This window comes from Nanorana parkeri, unplaced genomic scaffold (assembly GCF_000935625.1).
Source record: "Nanorana parkeri isolate BGI_ZX_2015 unplaced genomic scaffold, ASM93562v1 scaffold2, whole genome shotgun sequence".
Lineage (NCBI taxonomy): Eukaryota > Metazoa > Chordata > Amphibia > Anura > Dicroglossidae > Nanorana > Nanorana parkeri.
Genome location: NW_017306270.1, coordinates 3,537,870 through 3,552,576, shown reverse-complemented (window position 1 = coordinate 3,552,576; position 14,707 = coordinate 3,537,870). Strand labels below are relative to the sequence as shown.

Sequence of the window (14,707 nt, the reverse complement as noted above, 5' to 3'; positions counted from 1 at the left end):
GAGGCAATTTGGAAGGGAGATAATGGTTGATATCAATTCACAATGACATTGAAGACGACACGGCACTTCTGGCAAGATCAACAGGTAAAATGTTCTTGGCCTAAAAACCTACAGATTCTTGCAGCAGGAATCTCAGGTGTCCCTGTTCAGATGCAGCCGCTGTGCTCATTCAAGTAAATGATAGGGTGACAGAAGCCCCATCTGTCAGCTTCAGTCCGCATGTAATCGTACATTGCATGATTACATGTGGTTTGGGATAGAGGATTGTGGCTGGACACATCTATTCATTTGAAACAAACTGCATGTCATTTTACCGCTACGATTAATGGCGGACTGCTGCTGAAAGATGCGGCCGTTGTCACCCAATAATTTACTTCAAAGGGTACAGTGGCCGCATCTGAACAGGACACATGGGATATCTGGTGTCCTGTTCAGAATCTTAGAACGCTGCATGTGTCCCCGTGTTGTGTGTTACTATCTACAAACTGCACCTACACACTTCATGCATAACAGCCCCCTCCCACCACACTTCATAAATAACAGCCCCCTCCCACCACACTTCATAAATAACAGCCCCCTCCCTCCTAGACAATGAAGCCGCCCATTCGTTAGATAACCAATAGGGAATTGCAGGAAGTGTTAGAGTGCTCAATGTTTTTGCCAAAAGTTAAAACTTGTGTATGCAAGCACCCCAAGGTGGATGGAGGCAAACCAGGAATTACCTCATAGAAAAACTCATCTTCTGCGTTTGCAAACATCATCTCTTCCTTGCCTTGGGATTTCTTCTCAGGTTCCATGAAAGTTTTGCTGATGATGAGATAGTAATAACATTTGCCGCATGGCTTATTGGTCTGTTGGGCTTCTGCCAGCTCCTTCCTGTTTGGAAGAACAAGTGGGAACAGTTAGGTCTTAAAGAGAAAAGACAAAAATCGCTCACAACCTGGCTTATAGCAATGATTAAGGCCTCTTTCGGATAAAACGCGTCAACAGGACTGCTATGTGTGGTCTTCTGCCTTGAATAAATAAAGAAGATTTCTTACTTGATCTCGAAGCGTGTGCAAACTTTTCTGTTTATCACAAAAGGCTGATGGAAGCCTTAGTTATGCAGCAGGCAGAGCGACATGTCTGTTGTATACTGGCCCTCTGCTGCACAATGTTTGCAGTGTGCCTGCCGTCCCCTTTCTGGCCAGAGCGTCCCAGGTTGCTAAGAGCCAGATGGGGAGATGTGTACCGGCCATACTCATCTCCCCCCGCCCAGCTCTTAGCAACAGGAGGTGCTCTGGCGGGTGTTTCGTCCAGCTCCTAGCAAACGGTGATATCACAGGTTGCCAAAGAGCTGGGTGGGGCAGCTGTAAGGACACTCCAGGTTGCCAAGAGCTGGCTGGGGAGATTGAGGTCGGTGAAGCTGTCTCCTTTACCTACCTCTCGCTGCTCTCACCAATGAGGCAATTTGGAAGGGAGATAATGGTTGATATCAATTCACAATGACATTGAAGACGACACGGCACTTCTGGCAAGATCAACAGGTAAAATGTTCTTGGCCTAAAAACCTACAGATTCTTGCAGCAGGAATCTCAGGTGTCCCTGTTCAGATGCAGCCGCTGTGCTCATTCAAGTAAATGATAGGGTGACAGAAGCCCCATCTGTCAGCTTCAGTCCGCATGTAATCGTACATTGCATGATTACATGTGGTTTGGGATAGAGGATTGTGGCTGGACACATCTATTCATTTGAAACAAACTGCATGTCATTTTACCGCTACGATTAATGGCGGACTGCTGCTGAAAGATGCGGCCGTTGTCACCCAATAATTTACTTCAAAGGGTACAGTGGCCGCATCTGAACAGGACACATGGGATATCTGGTGTCCTGTTCAGAATCTTAGAACGCTGCATGTGTCCCCGTGTTGTGTGTTACTATCTACAAACTGCACCTACACACTTCATGCATAACAGCCCCCTCCCACCACACTTCATAAATAACAGCCCCCTCCCACCACACTTCATAAATAACAGCCCCCTCCCTCCTAGACAATGAAGCCGCCCATTCGTTAGATAACCAATAGGGAATTGCAGGAAGTGTTAGAGTGCTCAATGTTTTTGCCAAAAGTTAAAACTTGTGTATGCAAGCACCCCAAGGTGGATGGAGGCAAACCAGGAATTACCTCATAGAAAAACTCATCTTCTGCGTTTGCAAACATCATCTCTTCCTTGCCTTGGGATTTCTTCTCAGGTTCCATGAAAGTTTTGCTGATGATGAGATAGTAATAACATTTGCCGCATGGCTTATTGGTCTGTTGGGCTTCTGCCAGCTCCTTCCTGTTTGGAAGAACAAGTGGGAACAGTTAGGTCTTAAAGAGAAAAGACAAAAATCGCTCACAACCTGGCTTATAGCAATGATTAAGGCCTCTTTCGGATAAAACGCGTCAACAGGACTGCTATGTGTGGTCTTCTGCCTTGAATAAATAAAGAAGATTTCTTACTTGATCTCGAAGCGTGTGCAAACTTTTCTGTTTATCACAAAAGGCTGATGGAAGCCTTAGTTATGCAGCAGGCAGAGCGACATGTCTGTTGTATACTGGCCCTCTGCTGCACAATGTTTGCAGTGTGCCTGCCGTCCCCTTTCTGGCCAGAGCGTCCCAGGTTGCTAAGAGCCAGATGGGGAGATGTGTACCGGCCATACTCATCTCCCCCCGCCCAGCTCTTAGCAACAGGAGGTGCTCTGGCGGGTGTTTCGTCCAGCTCCTAGCAAACGGTGATATCACAGGTTGCCAAAGAGCTGGGTGGGGCAGCTGTAAGGACACTCCAGGTTGCCAAGAGCTGGCTGGGGAGATTGAGGTCGGTGAAGCTGTCTCCTTTACCTACCTCTCGCTGCTCTCACCAAACCTCACCCCCGGGCCTAAATCGGCTCAGGACAGCACCGAGTTGGGATACCCCTGCACTGCAAAGGGTTAAGTGTTTGTTTTGGTCTAGGGGCGGAATAAAGCAGAAATATTTCACCGGATCCTCGTCCTGTGGCAGTCAGCGCTCACCTCTTTCCCCCTCTGCTCCAGATGTGGTATGTGACATGCTTGAATCTAATGCAAGTCAATGAACCTTCATTAGAGGTGACATCAGTCGTCCTTAGACTGCCAGAGCCCTGGAAGAAGAGGCTGCGGGGACCAGTCTAGCACTGAGGATCAGGTGAGTATATTGTCTTTATTTGCACTACTAGACCAAAACCAGCAATTAACCCCTTCCAGTGCGGGGGTAGCCTCACTGTTTTTTCTTTAATGTTTTTTTTTTCTTTGAATTATCTTCCATGATAATGTATTAAGAAACAGTATTCCTGCATTCATCTGCGCCTTTTATATCTGCCCGGAGTTCACCTTTAAATACTGGACATTGCCATACCAGCCATTGTTTACAGCAGCTCTTTGCAGGTGACCAAGCTCTAATTTGGAGATACATTCTACCCCGATCCCAAAATGTCGCATAAATGAGCGGAAGGAGTGAATTAGAACTTCTCAATGTGGAAGAATAAATTCCCCAAAAATCTGGCAATAACAATAAAACGTTATGCAAATGTGTGTGCGTCCAGAGAGAAGTGTGCTGTGTACACAGAAACACAACGTATCGCTGACAGTTTACTATTAAATTACAGGCCTGGAGCCAGCTCATTTTATACCGCGATCTTCTTCCATCGCACAGCGCCATTCAGAGCCATTACTGCAAGTCTGACCCGGAGGCTCGCTACTTCATTTGTGCTGCAATCTTAACTAGATTTACCGCAGTCGTGTCAGTGCGAAAACCAGTCATTTCTCCATATCTAAGGGTGACCCCTCTCCTGCGCGACACCCACTACTCCGCAATTAACAATTTACAGCCGCCAGACCCGAACTGCACTCTGTGGCGGAATTAATAATGGAATTCATTGTTCATGGCAGGTTAACAAGGGAAGCCTGGGCATCATGCATCTTCTGGAAAATACATTAACACACGCTTTTTTTGTTGTTGTAATCCAATAGTTATTGCTTTGGTATCATCCTATTAGAGCGGGCAGGTGAAAAATATTTTCTCGGCTTTATAATGAACTATCATATATGTTTAAGGCAAGCGTTAATATTTTGTTTATAAGCCTAAAGCAGAACTGCAAGCCAACGGATATAGAAATGGGAGTTGTTTTACCTGTCAAACTATTTTTTTTGGTCCATCCTGTTCTGAGATTTACGCAGCAGCGCTGATTTTTTTCCTGCTATTAGTTAACACTTCTACCACTGCCTATCCCAAAACCAAGATCCTAAAGCCAATAACATTCAATGTGAGAGCCACAGTTGCAAGTAGAAGCTCTTACATTGGACTTGCACTGCCCACATCACAGCCAAGACCCTACAACCACCATAAATTTAATGCAAGTGTCATAGTAGCCAATGGAGATGCCCACCTCAGTCCTAACACCGCACAGCCACCACCATTCAATGAGAGAGCCACTAGAGACTCTCCAGAATGACACAATCAGTTTTTCACCAACAGTGAAATGTCAGTTTGGCTCTATTTTAGAAACCCCAAAATTCTATTTATTATTCAGGGTAAGAGAGTTGGCCCATAGAGACTCACAATGGACTTGCACTACCCACCCCACAGCTAAACCACCAATTTTACGTGAGCACCACAGAAGCCAGTGGTGTGCTCTCACACAAGACTAGCATCGTCCATGTAAGAGCCAAGAGCAATTCTCAACCTAAAAGTCCAACCAACAGTTTTACAATGTAAAAGCCAAAGTTGCAAGTAGAGACTCCCACATTGGACTAGCACTACAAACCCTAAAACCAAGATCCCAAAGCCACCAACATTCTATGAGAGAGCCACAGTTGCCACTAGGGAATCAAATCTCCCACAAGACTGTTGGAACTGTTGGATGGTGGGAAGTGGGACTTCCCTAAAAACTGGGCAGAAGTTAAGGCCCTCTGTAAAGGGTCCATAAATAAGGAGCTAAGGGATTACATGCATCACGAGCTGTCTGCACCTTGATAGTGTTCTTAATCTGGTTATTCTTAGCTGGCACTCAGGGCAGTAATGCTTTTTGGATGACCAAACACAGGATATAAATGAAGAACAGTCACTGCCCCTTAATGTGGATAGTTACTCCAGCACCTCCGCACATTAGTGTTATATGCTGCAAAGATGTGGGGAACCTAGTCTACCGTATGCTCTGGGGCAGCCATTCACAGCCGGAGAACGATCCAACCCCCCACCTATAGCCGGAGAACGATCCAACCCCCCACCTATAGCCGGAGAACGATCCAACCCCCCACCTATAGCCGGAGAACGATCCAACCCCCCACCTATAGCCGGAGTTGGATAACGCTCACCCCCCCACTTATAGCTGGACCATGTCCTGGAGACGACCAATATTTTCCAAAAGCAAACACAAGTCATTGGGTGTGCTAGCCAAGATAACAACACTGCAACATAGAAGAGGAGCTGCAGTGATCACGTGACTGTGGAATCATGTACGTAAAAAATATAATTGGATGGTGGGAGTTTGGGGGTAGAATTTGACAAGATGAGCGCTTTAAATCCTCTCATCTTGCCCCTTCGATGACAAGCAAACACTGATTGGAAAGCGTGTTCCCCCATGCACATCAGTAAACGAGATCTAAGATTTCCTAGCCTGTCCGATGATCAGCCAGCTTTACTGCGCGCAGAAGCTTTCCAAATTTGTACACAATTTGTTTTATTTGTGACAGCAGCAGAAACAGACGCGGTACAAAATTCATTAAAATGGCATTTTCCCAATTTGAAAGCTGTACAGATAATAAATGAATCTTAACGAGAGGCGCTGTGGTTTTTGTGCTCCAAAACATATAAGAAACAATTACGGTTCTACTTTTCATAGGAAAACAAAGACAGAACATACCCTGCCTCTACTAATCATATCAACTTCATTGTCACATTGTTACAGTTTTTTAGTCTCTGTACTTCCAACACATTTACATTTAAATAACATCTTTGATGGTGACTGAGGGAAAATGAAAAAAAGAAAGCTGGAAATGAGACTTACTGGAGCTGCTGGTGCATGGGCAGAGCAATCTGTGCAGGAACATTAATGAATCTCTCGCTGAGGAGAAGGCCTACAGGTTTGCTGTTGTCATTTAAAACTTTTTCTAACTGGTCGGCCGCGCTCTGATCGCAGTTTTTCTCGCAGTGGCTCAGAATCAGCTCCATTACTTCATCAGCACATGGGGTATCCTAAGAGAAAAAAAAAAAGAAGAGATGGTGTCCTTATTAAAAAGGAGTTACTTACAGTATGTTTTCAGCACGCACCTATTTTGAGCCTTTGTTGTTTAAAAGCACCAGAAGTCTGAAGATAGGATTTGGACCCATTAGGACAGGGGTATTGTACCCCTACAGGGGTAGCTGGAGGGAATTTTTTTTCCCTCCAGCTACCCATAAGGCATTGACAGCAACAGACATGACTTCCAAAAGGCATGATGGCATTTATAGTTTCACCGCAGCTGGAGGATCACAATTTGGCTACCCCTGTCCTAGGACAACTGGTATTTGTTTATGTCCGTATACAATGCCCGATAAGGGAAGCGTGATTGTTTATGGGTCAATGTTGAGGTCAAACTGAGGAAGTTTCCACTATAAACAATACTCCTCACCTACTCTGGATAAATCACTAAAGCAATTAAAAATGACAAACTCATATAAATGCCCCTTTTTACTCGCCTCAATTTTTGGTCATGTGACGCAGTGTCTTCCAAGTCTTTTTTCTTTCTCGCTGCGGTGTGAAGATCCCCATGAATGGACAGCCATTAGGAAATGTCCATGTCACAAGACAGTGGGGTCCTCAAGTCCTGAAGACTAGGTTCAGTGTGGTGTTGGGTTGCAACAAGGCCGATTGGCAGCAGACTCAGACTACAGCTCTGGATCACCAGTATCCAACACCGGAAGACGAGTCGGCAAGGGGCGTGTGACAGCGGAGTCAAATAAGTGAAAAAGGGCTTTTGGAGGGCTCCATTTTAAAAGAAAAAACATTGGATAACGGGTCAGATTAGTTTTATTGCCCAGAGCAGGCCAAGACTACAGTACTGGATCACCATGGAATTAGTAGGATGGAAGTAACAGGAATTAGGTTAAAGGAAATCTATACTAGGAGAATACACAGCCTGACCCAGCCTACATTTCCTTCTATAAGGCTAGTTACCTGGGTGCCATATTGATCCAGAGGCTTCAATGCTTGTGGATGTACGGACTTGAAAAATATGCAGATTAGGCTTTCTAATCTGCATGCTTGTTCTGGGTCAGCGCCTCAAAGAAATGTAGCCAGAGACAGCCAGACAACTGATGTATTCAGAGGTAGTTCAACAATGGCCACTTCCACATTTCTTTTGTAGATTTATGCCGTTTCAGCCACCGGTGCTTTGAGACTGAGGCACTGGTCATGTGGTCTCTGCCATGGGCTGGCTTGGAGAACAAATGCTCAGGCAGGACTGGCCAACCATGAGCTGTTCCCAACCATTATATTTTCCAATTAAAGTCAACTCCACATTTGCCTAGCCTTTGGTCACATCACTGGCCGGAAGCAGGAAAAATTAGATTTATACAACTGCAAACCCTTATTTGTTTTGTAAATGAAACACTACAGTTATAGTAGCCCATATGTATCTTTTGCGTATAGGTCGGCCTTATTCAAGTCCAGGAAGTTGTAATTTATACAGGTCACTAGAGACTATAATGGCCTATATTGTAGGAGTCTTCCAGGATCCATTATGACAATGACACCACTGCTGGTTTGACGTGTTCCTAATAAATATTGACAAGGACTTGTGGCTGTGCAATCCCATCAGACAAAGCACACAAATGTTTACTATGACAACATTCTAACATCAGAGGAAAAAACAGACAAACTCTTATGAGGAATTCCACCCATACGCACCTTCCTCTCTGTTAGGTTCAACAGGCTTATGAAACCAAAAACATGGTCGTCTTCAACATCGTCATCACTATCGTCTCCACCTTCAGCTTGCTGCAGTATGGGGAAATCACAGAAATAAATCAGTCCTCATAATATTCCTCCTACAGTCTATCAGGCTTTAAAACATGCCTGACGACTCATCCACCACTGGCTTCCCTACACAGGATTGGCACAGTGGTTTTTTTGGAAGAAAAGGGATATTTAATGTTGCAGGCTGCCCATCACTGCCATGTGCGCTGACTGATGAGAGCATTCTTCTTTCAGAGGCCTTGGTTTCCCAAACATCAAACCAGCGCCTTTGTTGAACACCCAGGTAAGTACTCATACCACCTCATACATAGAGGAAGATAGAAGACAACATAGAGGAAGATAGAAGACAAAGTTCCTTCAGAGGGTTTGTATCTGCAAAACACACAAAAACGTAGCCCAACGAACACCAGAACTTGAAAAGGTGTCAACCAGTCCCTCATGTCTCCAAACACTGAGACACAAAGAATAGGCATGGGGGGTCCAACCCCTGTCCACCTCAGAGCTGCTAGCACCAGGATCCACCTTTAGAGGAAGAATCCGACACGGTAGCAGCCCTCTCAGATACACTACTCGGCCGTGAGGCCGCTTGAAGGGGAACATGCGGCCCAGAACATGAAGGAACTGCCACCGCATGGCTACCAGTCATATCTGTAACCCGTATCACCGTGCAGAATGACTGAAAGGTTGACATCCTTTCTTCTCGCATGGAATCTTTTTAAACATGCTGGAAGATTCAGCCTTGACCAGTTTTCCAATGCAAGACTGGCACAGGGTTTTTTTTTGTTTTTTTGGGAATGTGGAGGAAAACTTTACACAGCATTGTGCACATTTCTTATAGCCAGATCGATTTGCTGCAGTTGTTTTCTGCAAAACAAAAAACGACAAAGCTATGTTAAAAAGCAGCAATCTTCCAACGTGTGTCAACCCCATTTCTCATGCCCGCAAACACTGAGAAATAACCGGTAAAAGGAATGGGGAACTCCCCCTCTCTTACCTTAGAGCTGCCGGCACCAGGATCCCCCAGATCAAATGATGCCATCATGGTATTTGAGTCTCCAGCTGGGCCCCCTGGCCCCTCCGACTCCAGCTCTTGTGCCCCACCGTTGGTGCCCCCCCTTGCGTGTGTGGGCACCGCAAGGGCCTTGCGACCCACTGCTTCCACTATGTTGGCCATCTGTAGCGTGACCGAGCGTTAACTGCAGCTTGGAGACGCCGGGTCATATGACCCTCGCACCCGGAAGTGGTGTCAGACGCCACGCGGCGAGCGTCACTTCCGCCCTGACATCTCGTGTCCTCCTTCCCCCTGTCTCCACGAGGGCCGCCGCACAGCACCTCTTCAGCGGCCGACCGACGCCCAGAGACCAGGGGATGCCGCTGTCCACCACCGAACTGACGAGCTTGCACCCGGCACCAGGATCAGGTAGGAGCGCCACACTCAGCCAAAACCACTCTATAGTGCACTTGAAGCAGGGGTTTAAGGACTAGGGGAACTCCTCTGAGTCCACTACATCAACAGGCTGGTTGTCCTGCATACTCTTATGCCGGGAAACCATAGGCAATTGCTCCTTGGACAGTTGGGGCTGTCCCGGAAGCCCCCCTCCATAGGTACCCCAGGTCCACTGACCCTCTGCTGTACCATGTTGGGGGGAAGCCCCTGCTCACTAGCACGTAGGCCTCGGAAAAAAATAACAAACGTTACGATGTCCTGCTCGGCCGGAGGAAACACAAAATAACTGAAGCGTGCTAGGCTTGTGCTCCTTTTTATTTTAAGTGTGGGTGATGTGTTTCCTGTTCCGGTGGGAGGAGCCTATCTCTCTAATGCTGTCCTGGAAGGTGACTAGAGAAAAGTAGACATCACAAGATGAAGGAACAAAGTTCTGAGGTTCTCTGCCCATCTGCTTAGTTTGCTTCCAGCATGTACAGATTTATCATTCTTAACAGCTAACCTCTACTATGGCCTTCTATTACATGGTTTTTGCTAGTCGTTGGCTTAATGGGGTTGGCTGGCTACTGGATTGGACAGACTGTCTCCTGATTTCCATATCAAAATTTGTTCACCCCTAGTCTATTATAAGCAAACATCTTCTCAGAGATCCACCCCACTGTCAAAGCCCCAAGAAAGTGGTGGTATTTCCAGGTATTGGGGAGCATGTGACACTCACCTTCTCCTATTCAGCACTCAAATCGATCTTCGAGCAAACCACAAACTTCCTCTTACTAGTTTATTCCTAGGGGCTGGAGTAAAGCCCTTTTACTTACCTGATCCCTGCTCTCCTGATGGTCAGCATTCACCTCTCAACACCACTTCAACTTGCGGAGTGTCCCTCAGCATCCCCACATCTAATGCAGGTCTATGGAACCTGTGTTAGACATGATAGCATCAGTGGTCCTTAGACTGCTGGAACGAAGGTGAGAAGAGGCAGCAAGGACTGGTCTAACAGCCTGGAAGGAACCATCAGGAGCAGGGATAAGGTACATAAAAACAGCTTAATCCTGTCCCCTAGGCATATACAAGTGGTTAACTCTTGCAGTGCAGGGGCAGCCCAGGTTTGCCCTAAAATGGGCTTTAGGTTTTGTTTTTCAGAAAGGTGAAATGTACACAGTAATATTAGACAAAGTGCAGAATTTATCATATACTGGTTTTGACTAAATAATAAAACAAAACACAAATGTAAAAATATATAATAATAATAATAATAATAATAATAATAATAATACACAAAATTAAGTCCCAAATATGTCAAAATAACTTTTTGGGGAGAAATAGTCAATACACAAAATTCCATAAGCTGTTAGTCATGTAACAAAGTGAATCCGGTCTGAGACCACATATCGCTCTTGTGGTTTCAAAACTGCCCCCAACAGTTAAAGTATAGCTGCCATGAAAAAAATAAAAGGCTTAAAAAAGGTGGGTGAGTGGAGCACTGGATCTCTAATTCTGGTGAGGATCCTGATGGGGTGTCTCATCTGATGGGGTGTCTCATCTGGTGGCAGATGTTTCCATGAGGCAGCTCTCTGGAGACCAGGAACCATAGTTCAGCTCTTGTCCCAAGAAGACTAGAGGTTTCTGGAAGAAATCACAAAACTCGTATTGTGCCCATATGGGTATTTTTATTTAGAGTTGCCTTAAAAAAGGAGAGTAATGCATTCCAGGGGTTCAAGAGACCCCCTTCATCAGGAAAAAGCAAGCTCTACCAATGGACTACTTATTAATTCCTTTTTTTGGTTTGCTTTTTTTAGCCTTGATGAAAGGGGGCTGCATTGAACTCTAAAAGCATGTTGGCCTATTTCATGCAACCTTAAATAAAAATACTTTTCTGGACACAATATGAGTTTAGCTGACAGAACAAGTACGTCACAAATAAAGTCTGAATCCTCAATTACATACTGTTTTCAGGTCAGTAAATCCAAAAGTATAGAAAACCACATGAACATTGTCAGTGTAGACCAGCGTTTCTCAGCCTTTTTTCAGTCACGCCACTCTAAAAAGTATGCAAAATCTCGAGGCACCGCAGACTAAAATCCACTAAAATTTCGAGGCACCTCTGAAGAAGCCCAAAGGCACCCCAATGTACCAGAAGGGCACCCTGGTTTAGAAAGGCTGATGTAGACAACAAGCTGGAAGGGGCATGCACAAACAGCAACCAATGAGCAATTGTATTGTTTCCCCCAACAGCATCATAATACCACTCAGCATTCTAATATATCACAATACCACTCAGCATTATTATGTATTCCACTGGAAGTATTACTTATCCCTCTTGAGCAATGCATTATAATAAATCGTATCCATGGAAACATAAAATTAAGCTAATTTCTGACCCCAAACAGCAATAAACTTACAAATTCTCCCCAAAAAGCAGAAAAATTGTTATAACTTGTAACCCAACCATTAAAAACAAAATTCTTCTCAAAGCCAATAAAAGGATAATAACCATTGCTGCAAGCATCAAAATAAAATACGGTACTCTCCCCCGGGTCCCCCCAAAGGCAGTAAAATTATAAAAACCTTTCCTCCAGGCAGCGATACATTCTAATAATCTCTCCAAAGGCAGTAAAGTTATAACTTTTTGGGAGTTTCTAGTGTAAATCAGATAGTGGAGGAAAATTGGCTGCTATGGGGGACATGTACAGGCACAAAAAGTGTACTTCTCATAAATTCAAAGAACGGGGAAATGAAAAGGGACAGACAGCAGTTAAACACTATCATTCCATCAACCAATTTGGGTCTCTTAGAAATACAAAAAGATGACATGAACACAGTGGATCGCACAATGAAAGCCTCCCAGCGTTCTGGGGAGGGATGGGGTGTGGAGGTGCCATTCATTTCAATGGCACTGCACAACGCGATCGCCCACACCGAACGCGTGATACAGCAATGCCCTGCCTTCCAGTGCAGCGAGATCGCAAAAGATAGTGCATGCACAAATTGAAATTACTGGCACCGTCATGCTCCACAACGCGGGTAGGCTAGGAAGCCAGGCTGCTTAGCAACATGTGAAGCCGGCTTCCTAACCAATCAGGAAACCGGGTGGCACGTCATGATCTGCCTCCGGGCTTCCCGATTGGCTAGGAAGTCGGCTTCACTTGTTCCTGGCAGCCTGGCTTGCTGACAAATCAGGCAGCTGGGAGGCGAGTCATTAGTGCTGCCCAGCTTCCTGATTGGTTAGGAAAGCAGGCTGCTTAGCAACACGTGAAGCCAAATCAGGAAGTCCGGGAGGTGGGTCATAAACCACTGTCCAGCGTCCGGATAGGAAAGGAAGCCAGCTCCATGCACCCTCAGCACTGCCAGTCAGAGGGAGATTTCCGGTATCGGAGGCAAGTACCGGAGCATTTGGGAGAGTACGAGTACTCGCCCAAATACTAGTATCGGTGCATCCCTAGTATATATTATTATTAATATATATAGAATTTAAAAAATATTATAGTATTAATAATATGAAATAATATGTAACTTTACAAACAATTACCTTAATGACACTTCCTATGTGATTCTGCTGAATGAGAAGGTCTGCCAGTTCTGCGATGTTCACATGAGCTTTGAGGAACAGCTAAAAGAAAAAGAAAATTAAAAAAAGTCCAAACAAGTCTCATGTGTGTACTCACTCGTGGTCAACTCCATGGTCAAAAACTAAAATAAATCTGTATTTCTACATTGAATTTCCATAATTTCTCTCCCACTCCTAATAACCAGATCCATCTAGAAGTTTGTAAACTTACTTATTGAAGGATGGGATAGGATCCTGACATCATCTCCCTCAGCACTGTGACTATGCACTTAATTGTGTCACAGCTCAGAGCCTGCCTTCTGAACTACAACTCAACCTCTGAACAAGGTAACATTATCATTGCTTGCTGGAAGCAATGCATGGTGGGATTTGCATTCTTAAGAAATTGAGATTCCCTGATGCTTGATGTAATGCAAAGAGACACAAAGTACGCTGGGAATCCAGGAAGTTGATGGAAGTGACTACATAAAATGGATTTTTCCAAGTAAGCTTTCATTGTATATCAACAACACCTCCAGTATGTATTCCTATTACAATGTTCATGTCTCTGGCCCTCCAGCTGTGGTGAAACTACAAGTCGCATGAAGCATCTCTCTCCGGGAGTCATGTCTGTGGCTGTGAGAATCTTGCAAAGCCTCATGGGATTCATAGTTCCACCACAGCTGGAGGGCCGCAGTTTGGCCATCCCTGGCGTATAGTGATATTAAGGTCAAAAAAGTTAAGCAAATTCAAATGCTGATTAAATCTCTTACAATGGATATTGCTCCTCGATGTTTAAAAGTTTTAATTACCTGCACAAGCAGTTGGTCTCCTGTGTGTTGGCCCTCATATCCTGTTTTAGGGTGGCTCCTTTCCCTTGTAGGGTTTTGTGTATGAATTATGTGTCTCAACAAAAACACACAGACACAGCAAGGCAATTCCCCTCCCTCCAGTCTTCCCTTCTCCAAACTATTAGACCAGGGGTGGGCAACTCCGGTCCTCCAGCTGTTGTGAAGCTACAAGTCCCATGAGGCATTGCAAGACTGACAGTTACAGGCATGACTCCCAGAGCCAAGTTGGGGTTATGGAGGGCTGGAGTTGTCCGCTCTTGTACTGGGCAGAAAGTTCAGGGAACCTAAGCTGGGAGAGTTGGAGCCATTTAGAAACACAATAATTTAAAGAGATACTTTGCTTAAGGATGTAGATTTGTTTGATTTGGATTCATTATTGATAAACAATTTGAAAATGTAATACAACGTTATGCATTTTGAGAACAGGAGGGTCACATCAGACCAACTCCATCCCATCAGTTAACCGAACCCACTGATTTATAAAGAATTCTATCTCATTTCCTTACCTGTTTCAGCAGTTTCTGGATCCCGTCCTTGTCACTGTCACACATAGTATGAGCTTCAAAGTCAACATTTACTTCCTTGAGAATAAAGCACAAAAAAACCCATTATGAGATGCAGCAATGGTACAGACGTGTATGAAAACCAAGAGCATAGAAAAGAGTAAACACTTCAGTACACGGAGGGTCAGATACTTGTGTAACATCTGTAAGAGTATCTACATGCTTTATAATGGAACATAAGAGCGATAGAATGTATTCCCAGCCAAGAGCCTTTTCTTTCCTTTCAGCCACTGAAAGCAGGAGAATAGAACACGATGATACAGTTTACTTTTCCTTTATACTAGTCAGTAGGAGATTCGGGGAGGGGGGGGGG

The 14,707-nt window shown here is 44.9% G+C and overlaps 1 protein-coding gene across 1 annotated transcript in view; it reads right to left on the bottom strand.

Annotated features, from left to right (window-relative positions):
- The window catches only part of BCCIP (BRCA2 and CDKN1A interacting protein), a 21,654-nt gene that overhangs the window by 2,853 nt on the left and 4,094 nt on the right, over positions 1-14,707 (bottom strand). The window contains exons 2-6 of the mRNA XM_018562220.1: positions 14,338-14,412; positions 12,963-13,043; positions 7,924-8,013; positions 6,043-6,230; positions 2,165-2,318 (exon numbers count right to left, since the gene is read on the bottom strand). Coding sequence (XP_018417722.1) covers positions 2,165-2,318; positions 6,043-6,230; positions 7,924-8,013; positions 12,963-13,043; positions 14,338-14,412 — 588 coding nt within the window. The remainder of the gene's footprint in view (positions 1-2,164; positions 2,319-6,042; positions 6,231-7,923; positions 8,014-12,962; positions 13,044-14,337; positions 14,413-14,707) is intronic.